This window comes from Sparus aurata, chromosome 2 (genome assembly GCF_900880675.1).
Source record: "Sparus aurata chromosome 2, fSpaAur1.1, whole genome shotgun sequence".
Taxonomy (NCBI): Eukaryota; Metazoa; Chordata; class Actinopteri; order Spariformes; family Sparidae; genus Sparus; species Sparus aurata.
The window spans coordinates 8,012,402-8,026,834 of NC_044188.1; the positions used below are offsets into that span (position 1 = coordinate 8,012,402).

The window sequence follows — 14,433 nt, forward strand, 5'->3', positions numbered from 1 at the left end:
TATATGAATGTAATGCGAATCCCTCCCAGAAGGCAGAATGTCAAGCTGCAGGAACATGCACCGCGAGTCACCACACGGAATACACAAATTCCTGTCTTTGAGAATCTGCGGATATCACAGTCAGGCGGGGATAAAGCAGAAACTATCTGCCGAGGACGAAAAAAGGCTCCGAGACACAAATAGCGATACAACATGCGTGTCCCGTCTCGGATGTGCAGCGATCAGACCGTAAAACCTCCATCTTATCACTGATGTTGAGCTGAAATCTCACATACTTAGTTACTAATACAGCGATAAATAATTCAAGAGGCAATTTTTCAATCATATGAAGTCCAAGAGTTTAATCCCGCTTCCTTGAGAATCAAAAGTGATTTCAGTTCTCGTGTCGGAAATTGATTTCAAAACATAACGGCGCTGTTTCAAAAGACTTTCAGCGGCAAAACACCACAACATACTGCACATCAAACATGTTTAACAGCTGCGGACTAAATAAATCTCTTATGTGATGTGGCTTTGATGTTATTCCTCCAGTATCCCAGGAACACGCTGTAAGACTGTTAAAGAGTGGAATTATAAGCTTGTTGTGCCTTCGAGGTGCGAGTGAAGTGTTGGATGGCTGGTTGTAAAGGTGGGGGTGGAAGAAAATACGACGACCTGGAGAGTTTCATACTTCAAACTCAAACGTTAGTAATCACAGTTTTCTTTTTGTGTTTGCTATATTGTTTGCCGGATTTCTATTCAGTGAGATATAACACCAGCCGCAGAGAGCCGTAACTCAGACAGTTTTCACAACAGCTGGTAATTACTAATCTTAGTTCCAGAGCTGCTTTTCTGGCTGCAGTCGCAACTGAAGACTTTTTTTTTTTTTTTTTGTTTTTGCAGGATATCTCAAAAAGCTATTCCTATAAAATGTTGTGTACACTTGGGCCGAGGTCTACAAATGCAGCCGATCAGTTCTTTGCTGTAGATCTATGGTTGTTCGACATTGCCGGACAAGACGTTTTATCGTGTTTTTCGTAAACTGCTGATCTTACTTGAATAAAAAAACAAACAATTCAGACACAAGGCAACTCAAAGTGCTTTACAGGGGCACAGAAATTACATTAAAAAGAGAAAAGCATTAAATATCAACTGATGGTGGACCAACCAAGAGGGGTCTTGCTGCTAGTTTACTTGTAGCTTTACATTACAGGTTCTACTCGTTAACTTATTATCAGTGACTTAATGATCTAGTAGTTGTAGAATATTGTCACGGAGAACAAGGCATTCACAAGTGGTTTATAATGAGTAATAAACAGTCGATATGCTGCTAATGTGCAGACTAATAAGCAAATAGTTAATAGTTATTATGTGTTCTCGTACCTCAAGAAAATTTGAAACACTAATTTCAGTTCAGTCGGTTTTCATCCTGACACGCAACAATAAAGAAGTTCTGTGTTAACAGTGCTCTCCCCTTTTCAAGCTGTAAGAACATTTTCATATTCCTGAGGTTCTGGTCAAGGCACGTTATTCTCTTTGAAAAAATGGACTCAGATACTTTTAACTTTTTCTATTATGCAGCAAATAATCATTTTGAGGACTCTGCAGCCTCGGCTGGAGGTACAGCGCGTCCTCTCTGAGGACTGTGCCCACACCTGAGGCTGAAGGTGTTTTCTCCCTGATTCTGCGAAGATAAATCATTTTGATCACAAGTCTTCGGGTCGTATATCTCTTTGAAAAGCCGTCAAACCTTTACTGCCGCCCGCCTCTTTGAGAAGTCACTGATTAAAATTCCCCCTGGACCTAGTTTGTGTAATTGCATGCAACATGTAGTAAAAAAAAACAAAAAAAAAAAAAAAACCCGCCAGACATCTCCGAGATCGTAAATGCAAACAAGACATGATGTGCTGTTCATAAAGTCTGTCTCATCTGATGAATCTTGACGTCCATTAGTGCAACTAAATCTTTGCACGACGAATCTCATCCACTGACGCCACTATTCATTATTGGAGACACGGAACAATCCGTCAATAAATCAGATTAAAATCATTCTTACTCTGGACTTTGTTGTGCTTCAGGTGGAGTTCTCTTGATTGTTGTAGACAAAAACAGACAACATGATGTCTGGTACCTTTCCAAGAGCATGGTATGCCACATTAAGTATTTTGATTTTACTTTCAACCACTAAACAGAGAAATAATGATTATTCATATATTCTTCTTTGCCAGTTTGGTACAATCAGTCAATACTGTGGATAAAAGGGATGTGACATCAAGAAGTGGAAAAGAGAGACAACAACAATGACGACAAGGACAAATCCAGGGCGACAGAAATATGAAGATCTACATAGGTCTATTGATACAGGAGGCACAACGAGCACTTTCCCCCTCTGACTGACTGCACTGTCCTCATTAGTTATGCCGCATTAATGGACTACAGCCACATTTATTACAGTGCATGTCATCTGTTGTTAGATTTAATGAACAGAGGCAAAGGGCGTTTTGACCTGTAAATTTGCTCCGTGTCTTTTTTTACAGACGAAAATGTTATAAATTGCCTAAATATACCGAGCTGATGTCCCGGGAGAACGTGCCGCTTCTCCTTCCCTCCAGCCTTGTTTTGAAACACGAGATTCATAATCAGGAAATTACAATATTCATTACGGCGAGCGTATCATCACTTCTCATGAAACATTTACCGACAAAAGGTCAGAAACGGAAGGTTGACTTGTTGTGTATGTGAACATCAAAGCTGCGCAAATGTCTGGATTTTCTAAATACATAAAAATGATGAGCAAGCACTCGCGATTTACTGTCGCAAGGAGCTGAGAACGCTGCATATTTCAAGCTACACTTTCACATTTTTCGGACTTAGATGTACTTCAGAGGTTTAATCTGAAGGGCAGCATGAATAATTCCCCTCACAATCATTCAATATTTACAGTGAGGAGAATTGAGTAATAGCGTAACAAATGGCAAACACTTGGCGCAGATGTTTGTCTACGCAGTGAAATGTGTACTTTCTCCCAAATGGATATTAAAAAAAAAAAAAAAAAAGAAAGAACGTCATTTTTAAAAATCACCATGTGGCAACACGTATAGCTCACAGCGACTCGTGTACAGCTCCGCCGTTTGCTGCAGGTGATGATCGTCATCTACGCACACTTCGTCTGTGATCTATGTCGGCTTTCAAGACCTTGTGTGTGAGAGAACGTCTCGACTCTTACCTCGGTGAGGCCGTGTGCCTGCTTCAGTAAATCCGCTCTCTGTCTCTCTGCCTGCCTCTCATGGTAGGAGTTGCTCTGACTCTGGAGGACGAACACTATCTCCCGAAGGTCTGGAGGAACACAAAGGACAGAGATTGCGAGGCGGCTCACATACTGTGAAAAAAAGGATCATGGCAATCGATGACCTTCTGAGAGCAAAACAAGATAAGAGCAACTGTCGGGATAACTGAGGTGATTTTTTTTTTTTTTTTTGTGCTAATCTCCATTATTGGCCTGGAGATGATAACAGGCACATCAAGTGCTTAATTGGCTTGGGAAGAGAGAATGTAAATGTCACAGGACAGATTTGGCGCCTTAATAAAAGATGATCAGTCAGAAGAGTCTTTCTCTGAGGTAACACAACACCCAGCTGTCCACTTCAGGCTAAATGACACAACTGCTTCGTCGGTAAAAACTCGGTATTGTTGCTGCATATTAAAGCCAAGGTGAACGGGCAGCCACCCGCTCAATAAAGCCGGTCTAACACCTGCGACTTCACCATACCATCTTTGTCATTGACTCGGCTTGCTGCAGTTCCTCTTCATATGAAATCCATTTGGAGGGCAGTAATAGTGACGCAGCTCAGTGAAGAATGACATTGGCTGTACCGAAATGTCAACATAAACCCTGTGGCTCCTCACGGCCAGCACAATCAAAACCAGAGCAGCAGACCAGAGGGGGCAGAGAATAATAAAAGAAAAAAAAAATCAAAAAGAATCTGTCATTTTGTCTTTGGCTCGGTACAATTACATTTGACAACTCCTAAATCCTGTAAGCTGTCCCTCACATCAAAATGAAGTCTGCAGCTCCTGGCTGGAGCGACTGTGGCAACAGAAAGGCTTTTCAGGGATTTAGAGCTGAGAGATAAAAAAAAAAAAGAAAAGCAGGAGCAATGTTAGAATTTACCTGCTATGACAGAACGCCTTCCAGTAATGAAACGTGAAGTTTTTTTAAACATTTTATTTTTACTCTTAATTTGAGCTCTAACAAACTTAACTGGCTTGGTGCCAGATAATTTACACTTGCTTTTGACATTTAAATTAGGTATTTAAGTATTTGCACAGAATAAAGTCGTAAAGGGTATAACATGCCATAAATAATGATTACCAGAAGGAGTGTTTTTCCCATGAAGTGCTTCAAAATTTGCTGAGTAAGTGCATTTTAGTGTTTCGAAACATAAATAAGTGCCAGCCGCTGCTACTAGCAGGTCTATAATCTCCCCACTGGAACAGTGCAAGGAAAGAGGGGAAGGGCGAGTGCTGACAATGGCAGGATTAGATGGATTGCCTCCTCCTCAATTACACTACTCAAACCTGTTCCCACCCCCGGTTCAGATATTAGCAGCGAGGGTCAGGGCTAGACGCTATGTCAGTGTACAGTATCTGTGTCAGATCTTTTTAATTAAGTGTTGGTGGGTGTGTCGCTCCGTTCCGCGCCGCTCATAACAAAGATCCCATTGATCCTCGGGCCCCGGTGTGGGGGGGGGTTACTTGCTAAATCTCAGCATGTCCATCTCCCAACAGATCTAACCCTCCGTCGAGAGCCGAGCTTAGCGAGCGAACACCACTACACCACCTCTAAACGTCCTTCTGCTGAGTACGCTAAATGAGTGACTATGTGAGCGCGAGCGTGTGTGTGCATCTGGTTTCACACAAAGCGGTGCATTTTAAAGCCCCAGGTGAGGAGCGCGCCTCCTGATACTGCACCGTGCAGCAATAATACCAGCTGCACGGGACTAACAGCAGAATCAGATAAGCGGTTTGCCAATCCCTCATTGTGTAGATAACGCGTAGCCCATGTCAAAGCAAAGCAGGATGAGGGGTAAAAAAAGAAACTAATTAAGACTGAATTCTATGGCCTTGACTCCACACTAATGGGTTTCGATTAATCATCAAACAACGCGGAGGAAAAGGGGAAGAGGAAGAATCCTGTTACAGCGCCCTTCTTCCTTCACCTCCATCATTCCTGTGTCCTTCGCCATTCAGGTAAAAATCACCTTTGTGCTGTCTCTTGACACTCGTGGCAGCACATACCAGATTACAAATGTGGAATCAATACATCTACCTGTATTTAACAGTGCAAAGACTTTAAAGCAACGCCGGTAGTGCCAAGGATGCCGCGAGGGACTTTTTTAGATGATAGATGAGATGATCCAAGGATGCCTCCGGGCTGAGAAGGATATGAAAAATAAAACATGTAGCTTGTCCTTGCATTGCCAAGGATTATCATATGGTCGCTAGGGTGCTGGTATATGGTTGCTAGCATGTTCTGAATGGTTGTTTAGCGATTGCCACATATTTCGCGACATTATTCGCTCTGAAATTGAGCGTTGCCAGGGTGTAACTACTCAAGGTAGCTGCTAGGTCCACATTCGGGAAGTTGTCCACATCCGGGAAGTTGTCTTGGCAACTGGAAAGCCTGGTCTGTCACGTCTATCACTGGTTAACCTCAACCAATCAGATCATGAGTAGCATAGTTTAACCAATTCCAGCTGAGAGAGAGAGTCCCTGAACCTGCATTGTTTTAGATGGCGAGCAGGGGGATGACGCCACTGGTTACAAAAACAGTCCAATTCTATGTAAGCTTATGAGGAAATGACGCTACTTCTTCAGTTTCCTCACAGGGTTTCGCTCTCAGCCGCTAGTTCCAAGTCGACGTCTCAGTACAGCGTGATGTATACGCTAGGGTGTGGCATTGTTGTGATTGGCAAGTAGCTATCACTCCATGTCCACAGTTCCATTTAAGATATCCTCCCCTGCTCCACCCACTCGTCCAAATATGTTCACGGAAGAAAGATGGCGCAGGTCGTAACGCCAACCTCCAAACAAAACCAACGGGTGACGTCACATTGGGTTTCGATCGGTTGACAAATATCAAGCATTATACCACTTCACGACACTAAGTTAGCATCCTCACGTTAGCATCTTTTTCATAGCACCACTGTGACAAATAGCCCCCTCACAGCGCTGCTTCTGTTGCCGTTTCCCTCGTTCTCCTTCCTCTCTAGTTACTTTCCGACTCGTGTTTTAAAAAGGGCTTCATAAATAAAAATAGCTTGCTTGCTTGATTTTTACTAGGCAGTTTCTAGGTGCTTTGCTAGGGAGTTTGTGGTCGCCGCAGTGTCTGTGAGTGTGACTCCGGGGGCTCGGAGATGTGTATTTAATGTTTGTTTGGATGGTCTATTTTCACAGTTGTCACAGAGGTGATTGTGTATCACAGATTGCAGCTGCACCTCTATTCCCAGAGGTGAAAGTTGCAATCGATTAATCTATTTAATAGCAGGGTAAAGATGTGAAGGAGCACCCTGACGCCCAAACACACAGCGAAACACATTTTGTTTTCAGTGCTAAAGTCAAATTATCAATGGATGCCTCTTGGATAATAATAATCCTCTAATGAAAGAGACTCAAGGTTCCCGTGGAGATGAAGCCGAAGCCCCGGTCAACTCGGAACAGATGATTTTATTTTGCCAGGCTGATGGAACTAGAAAGCACCAGTCTAGTGTTCGTTTATCCGCCCTCACTCATTCAGTATTCCACAGAGGCCACTCCAAAGAAGAAAAAAAAACGACTGTATCAGCCTTGAAATGTATTGGATGGAATGAGACACAGGAGAATTGTGCCTCCTTCCCTCTCTGATCTGATGCTTTTCTCAATGCATGGAGTCATTGTTTAAAGGCCATCCCAATCTGGTCTATGGCAAACTCTGTTTCGAAAGGCTTTGCAGGCTTTGACTGCTATGCACTCACTTCCTCGCATTCATCGAAAAAACCAAGGGCAGGGGATCAAAGAATCGAGGCGCAGAAACGTGTTCGTGTTTCTAGGTATGTGCACAGATACATGAGGTTGTAGTAAAAATCTGCTCCTGAGTATAGCCCGTGTGCTCTCGGAGTGGCCTGGCCCTCCAGCGTCGTCACCTCATTGACACAAATCAATAGTGACACTTCCTTAGAGCGGGGATTGCAGACGTTGCCAAGTGGCAGAGGAACTGAGAGCACGCTGACCTCTAGGCACTCCTGCAGCCCTGTCATCTCCATCAGTGTGACAGAGCAGGTGTGTGTCGTCACTGGAGCTGTCACAGCCACAGTTCATTTCAGCCCGGAGTGTCTCATTCCCCGCAGTTAAATAAACACGCGTCCGTGGCATGTGCACGCATGAATGTGCAAATACGTTTTCTGAAGGAAGCGGGAGGAGAATGCGGACGGAAAGCAGATCAATAGCCCAATTTCAATGATAAATGTCTGCGAAAGTCTAGAGGGATGCGATCCTGCAAGTGGGGCCATTAGGCTGTTGTGGGAACAATGAAGCTGTCACGACGGATCCAGATCCAGAGCTCTTCATCGCCTGCACACATTCGGAGATGACAGAGGATGTCAATAGCGCGTCTCCATCGTCGGCAGCCCCGACTCCCCATCCAGAGGCTGATTGTGCCGGTGTAAAACCTGCTCCACTCCAGTGACTCACATCATTGGACTCCCCGAGACAAGACGGCCCAGAATTACCCCTCTCCCGAAAAAAATTCACCTCCATCTCTCTTCCCCCGGCGTCGGAAACGGTGCATCCGAGAGACACACTCCACCCAAGAGAATTGGGCTGCAGTTTCCCGACCAAACTAGGCATGACCGTCACACCACACAGCGCCAGGATTTAATAGCCAATCCACAGACATCCGGTGATATTCAATCTGGAAGCCCAAATTCAATATAGCCAACTTTTTAGCGGCTGTGGAGAGTTTGATTTCACCACATAAAAATAATTCACCTTCCCTATAGGCAATCATCGAGTGTGGCACCGGCCTATGTGTCATGCAGCAAGTGGAACGATTTTCTCTCAGCTGCCTTCTCATATTAATACAGACTTTTAATTGCCTCGCACAAGATCAATAGTGAGCATGGCGTATTTAACTTTCAGCTTACTGCTGAAAAGGTCAGTGTCATAAATATCTCTCAGTAAAACAGAGAGGAAAAACAGCAGAGAGGGGGCTGACGGAGAGGAGGGGGAAATGAGGAAGCAAACCGGTGGAGAGAGAAAGAAAGACACACTTTGATTGCAGAAGAAAAAGAGAAAGGGTGTGCGTGTGTGTGTGAGAGAGAGAGAGAGTGTGAGTGTGTGTGTGTGTGTGTGTGTGATTGTGTGTACGTGAAAAGGGGTGTGTATGCACGAGGGGAAAAGTTGCTCTCCTGTATAAATTAGCTCATTACAGTCTTTTCCGAGTACTAACACACACACACACAAAAAAAAACACAAAACAATCACGCAGCAGATGCAACACGTAGAGGCTGGAGAAAAAGGGTCTCCAACCTGTGATAATCACACTCATTAGAGGTTCTCTAGAGTTCACGACTCTGCGGACGACTCTGCTGAAGACTAATGAGTGCTGAGCTCAACCCTTAAACCTCACTTAGCATCAATAATTCAGGAAGCTCAGGCAATTAATGCAGAGCAGATTCCTGGTTTTTGCTTATGAACCCCATTCATTAACCATAATAGTATTTAGAAAATGGATGATAAACCACTTGGGAAATAACTTTGTTTTTCTCTAATTTCTGAAAAGCTTTTTTATTATAGTTTTTTTTTTTTGAAAGATTTCATACCCCAAAAAGGCAATATATGCCAGCGTTGTGACATAACTGAGGATTAATGGGTGGGTGTGCTTTAATTTTGGAATATAAAGTCGTCAGCCGTGTCCGGAATAACAAAAAATAAAGAAGAGCGGGGACAATAGAGTTGGCATGCAGCCAGGCCCGGAAACATGAGAGCACAAGGGAAAGTACATACACAGGGAATTTTAGATGGTACGCAGGAAGACTTCAACATCTTGTGAGTATTGTACCTTCTTGAAGATACAATGCGTTTCCCTCTGGTCTCGAGGAGCTGGCTCCGAGCCACTTCATGAATATAATACAGGTGCAGAGGGGACAGTAGCGCTGCTTTTCTGAGCTTAATTATTGTTACAGCGATAATCTGATTTCAAATCTGGCACACACTCTCCTTTCTCAAACAGTACCACTGTGGTACAGAGATGCCCTCGACCCTCAGCTACCAAATGCTATTCACTGAAAAGTGAAATTCGACAAAAAAAAAAGAAGAAAAAAGCAGCTTTTGGGAATGTGCCACACAGCTGCTGTTTGCTGCAACATTTTCTCTCCAAAAGTTAAAGAATCAGATCTTGTGGTCATATATTTTTCTACATGTTTTCAATAAACATCTGTTTTTAGTGCTATTCCCTTAAAGCCAGAGAGCAAGGGTGTATTTCTACATTTGCATTTTTTGCTACTACAGTAAGTTCGACAAGAAAAGGCTGGCCGTGACTGAAAGAAACTGTAGAGAAAAAAAAGCAGGCCGTAATGTAATGTAGCCAAGTTTTTGTATTTTTCTTAAACCAGGAGATCAAATCTTGCTTCATGATCTTTGTATTAAGGTTTCCCTTAAAGTGTCCTCGTAAGTACTTAGCATAAGAATCTGACTTTAACCTTAAGTCTACTTTCTACTATCTGATTTATATTCTAATAACTGGCTGCTTATCAATAGAGGACGACGCAGCTGCCCCACAAAACACAACTGAAAAGTGGAATTTTGTGAGTTCTCATGTTACTTCCTCACCAGGTCTCAGTAAATGGACTTCTATAGCGCTTTTTCAGTCTACTGACCGCTCCAAGTGCTTTACAACACTTGTCACAGTCACCCATTCACACACACCTTCACACACTGACGCCAGAGGCTGCTATGCAACGTGTCAACCGCTCATCAGGAGAAATTTGGGGTTCAGTATGTTGCTCAAGGACACTTCGACATACTTCCGATTACATCCACCTCCTGAGATACAGCCGCTCAGTGGATCTATAAGCAAAATCCTTTAGGACCAAGTTGCGATATGGAATCTTTATAGACTCCGATTTTATAAAGAATAACTCAGATCAAACTGTGTATCTACACTGACTGCTCAGCTAAAATGCAAAAAAAAAAGTCTGAAATACTTTTTATAATGTGAAAAAGACAGGGTTTCCTTCATATACTGCTTCATTGTTTGTGATGCTGTATAGTGTAATGTTGTTTTATTATCCTTAGAAGCAGGAGAAGAAGAAGAAGAAGAAGAGGAAGAAGAAGAAATAAGAAATGATCTTTTATTTTCTCAGTGTCGACAAGTGTACGTGTAAAATTGTCTCATAAAAGAAGGTGAAAAGAGAATAGATTCTATTTAAATCCATAAAAAGGTAATATTTCAGTACCATTTACATAATGACTAATAGCTTCTCAAAGACCACGTCACATTAGTCCTGCTCTCCAGACTCTTTGTGCACGATGGTTGAGTAGTTTTCGTACGCAGAACTCAGCAGGTTTCTCTTTGTGTTCAGAACGTCTCGTCTCCAAGTGGCGTCTCAACTTCCTGTTCAGCTTCACACCGTCACAAGCTAATATTTTGAGACTCACAACACGCCGCGGTATCTGGTATTACCCACCAGATACACCAGATGTTTGTTTTGGTCATTGTCACATTTGGTGTAGAGTCATGGTCTGCTTTATGTTTTCGCTTTGGGAGTCCTTGTCCACACTGCCGGCGCAAAAACCATACATCATTCAATAAGCCCTGCCGCTGTGTGCTGCTGACATCAAATTCAAAATAAGCATGTACTTACAAAAACATAAGACGCTGGTAAGGTTAAACATTAAAATATGTTGTCTTTGCACTGTGTACTATCACGCTTGTATTTCTGTTTTATACAGCGTCTGATTTCAATTACAACACAATTGCGTGTCTTGATATTGTGGCTGGTTTGAATGATGTCCTCTCCTGAGGCGGTTCGGTTCCACGTGACGTTCTCCAAGGTTTCAATGTTTTTTCCGGGATGCAGCGTGTTGCATTTTTAAAAACACTACGTGCAGCAAAATACGGCCCGAGGACTCACACTGCTTTTGTTTGCTCATGAGAAGTAATGATGTGTATCTGCGGTACGAACAGCGTATATAGCGGCTTATTTTATTCAGATTTAAATGAGACATCATTCGATTTAGATTAGTCACCCTGCATTCCCTCTAAAGAAACATCGTTTGAATGATTACCTCGGAAAGCCTCCTAAAAGGTCACCCGCTCCTTTAAAATAAACAAGCCGGTTATACCTTCTGATGTTTGCTGTGCTGTTAAAACAAATGAACGTCCGACATCCTTTATTCATCTTCCGAATTTCTGCCCACAAACAATACTCTCCGCAGGCGAGCGTAGCTTTTCCTGGTGTGACAAAGGGAATTACTCTGACGGTGCCAGATAGTGAAGCTCCATTTTTCAGATAGCTGTCTGTTTGTATTTCCTCTCTGTGCTGAGGTGCCAAATGAGAGCATTATGAAGTTGCTTTTGTGTGCTTTTGCGTCTGCGATGACCCAGTTGAATGAACAGCAGGCAGAGGTCCAGGAAACTGCCTGCAAACTCCTCTGCAGGCTCCCGAAAATCACTTTCAGATGGTGATTGTGTGAGCCCCCTGAAGCATGAAAGGCATGCATGGGATCTTTTTATTTGCTCTACTTATGAACCTGCTTGCTCTCAAATCAATAAAGAGATGGGACTATATTTATGAAATAAAAAAAAATAAATCTAAGGGACTCTATAGAGTAAAAGTTCAAGGCAGGCGTCAGACAAAAGCCCCTTTCACCAGGCTTTTCATCTAATAGCTTTTGCCATTTAGATTTCACAATGTCCGACATCTTTAATTTACTATTCATGATTGTATCGACTGATAATGCTTTCTATCCTTTGAGTGCGCACTTCTCTAAAATACTCACTAATAGTTCATCCCTTTGAATGTCATCCAGCATTACAAATGAGTTCCACTGATGCAAACGGGTCCAAATATCAAACAGCAGAAGTGTCCGAAGATGACCCGTATTCTGAACGGCAGCTTTGAACACAACAAGCTGCATATAAATGAATAGCATACAAATATGAATACACTCATAACAGTCTTTGGTAATTCTGAGATTACAGCCTGCGACTAACAATTCAATTATTTAGTCTAAACGAGCATGCAGCAAATAATTACTGAGTTTCATCAAACAAGACGATAACGACTTTGTGTCTGAGAGAGACTTGGAAATGACTTACACTGAAATTATCAACAACTACTGCTCCTTAACATTTATAGGATACATTCTTATTGTTACTGGTTAACTTTCATTCATTTCTTCATTTGTTTAGACTCAAAACGTTGAAGAATGGCACTCAGTAGAGTGCATACCTCAGCCAAGGCCCAACAGTCCCCTCATAGATTCCATCTACCTAAATAGGTTTTTTTTCCATCAATATCCATGCACTATTCCCCGAGAAATTAATGCAAAATGTCCGATCTTGCAATGCTAAAGAAAGTGAGAAAACATTCCTGGATCCAAAACAAAAGCAACCACAAAGAGATATAAGAGGCAGGACCTGAATCAACTGATAAAAAGCCATTAAAACATTCATTTAAGGTACATAATTTGACAGATTAATTAAAACGTTCAAATAAAATACAGTTATGTGACACAATTGCAAGTAGAGTTCGTGAGGTGTACATTTCTAAAGTGGCCAATACATATAAATGTGTTAATCTTAAGGAGGTGCTATATTCAAAGTCCTTGGCAGCCATCTTGGCAACACCCTGGGCAGTTATTTCAGACCAACAAGACCAGCTTCCAAGACCAGTGAATGGAAGAGAGGCACAACTGCACTTTTAATGGCCACTGGGTGGGAGTCAACAGTCAAATCAGATCAAAAACACGTCACAGGGCGCCCAGTAGCTCAGCTGATACAGAGGGCTTTTCCTTGCTGCGGCAGCCCAGGGTTCGAGACCCACCTGTGGTCCTTTGCTCAATGTCATCTCCCCTCTCAATCGTCCCATTCCCTGTCACCTCTTAAGCTGTCCTGTCAATATAGCCATGAAAAAGGCCGGAAAAAAAGCTTCAAAAGTTTACGTTACTTGCCCAAAATATGGTTTAAAACATTTTTTCCCCCCACAGGTTACATGTCTCCTACTCAGGCACCGACTTCTTTTACTTTTTCACTTTCATTGTTAATCCTTTGCATTATAGCGTGATGTCCTCCATTTCCTTGACTGCACAGAAGTCCGTCTACAGCCGCACCAAATCAACTGAAATTGTCATGAATCTCAACTGTGCGCTCGCGTCAGTGCAAATATACGATCGGCTGATATGTTTGCGCTGCGACAAAGCCGACGATTGGCTTTTTGGGGGACGGGAGAGGTATGTGTCATACAACCGCCATCTCTAGCGTAATCGACTTTTCTAATAAAAACGCTTCAGGCGGTTTGTCTCCTCTCCTATATCGTCTCTGCGACACTCTGTTCCATGAGTCAGGTGCACTTGAATTAAAAGCAGTCTTCGCAAGTTCAGAGCTCACTCTTTGGAACATGAAGCGACAGACAGTCAGTAGAGCGGGTCTGATAAAGCCCATCTGAGTGGTGAAGCAATTCTGAAAGGGTAATATGGTAATTTCCCAGGAAGGTCTGTATGGATAAAAAAAAAGATACCAGTGAGTATCACGTCTCTCCTGGAGAGGAGACCACCCAGCCCTGTCAAATAAAATACAGTGATGTGTACCATAAACATCACTGGTGATCAATCTCAAGGCAGAGTGAGAGACAGAAAAGCCCAGAAGTTTAAGAGCTAAAGAGGAAGCCTGCTTATAAATCACAGCAGTCCGAGACTGATGTGAGAACTGCCTCCACAACAATACATCAGACTCTCTAACTCTCTACACAACACGGGACGGATGATTTTATTTCTGGAGAAAGAGCCAACAATTTGGCTGAGTTGGCACGCAGGATTATCTTTGTGAAATCTAAATTAAATTTGAAGTTTTTCATCCAAATCCATCCAGTCATGATGATAGATAGTTAGATTCTGTGACTCTCTCAATCATTAGTCCCTTCATAGTAGAAGTATTAAAATCATTACAGTCTATCGGGCTGGCTCTGAGGAAGAGCGTGACGATCGCTTAATACGTTTTGACTGCGAGATTGTAGAGATTTAAAAACACATAAGACTGGCATGACTGTGCTGTAGATAGGCAGTGAAAAGACCTGGACCCAAAACAGAACACTGTGGAGCACCAGTTAAAACTCCCAATCCTAACAGTAGCCTCCCAATCCAATAAAAAACCTTACATTAAGATTATTTACTACTACTTAGTAACTGTAAGTGACG

The 14,433-nt window shown here is 42.6% G+C and overlaps 1 protein-coding gene across 2 annotated transcripts in view; it reads right to left on the reverse strand.

Moving 5' to 3' along the window:
* b3glcta (beta 3-glucosyltransferase a) overlaps positions 1-14,433 on the reverse strand; it is a 73,350-nt gene that overhangs the window by 31,029 nt on the left and 27,888 nt on the right. The window contains exon 4 of one of the 2 annotated variants that reach the window (XM_030407663.1): positions 3,206-3,315. The exons of the other annotated variant lie outside the window; for it this stretch is intronic. Coding sequence (XP_030263523.1) covers positions 3,206-3,315 — 110 coding nt within the window. The remainder of the gene's footprint in view (positions 1-3,205; positions 3,316-14,433) is intronic. 2 annotated transcript variants of the gene reach the window in all.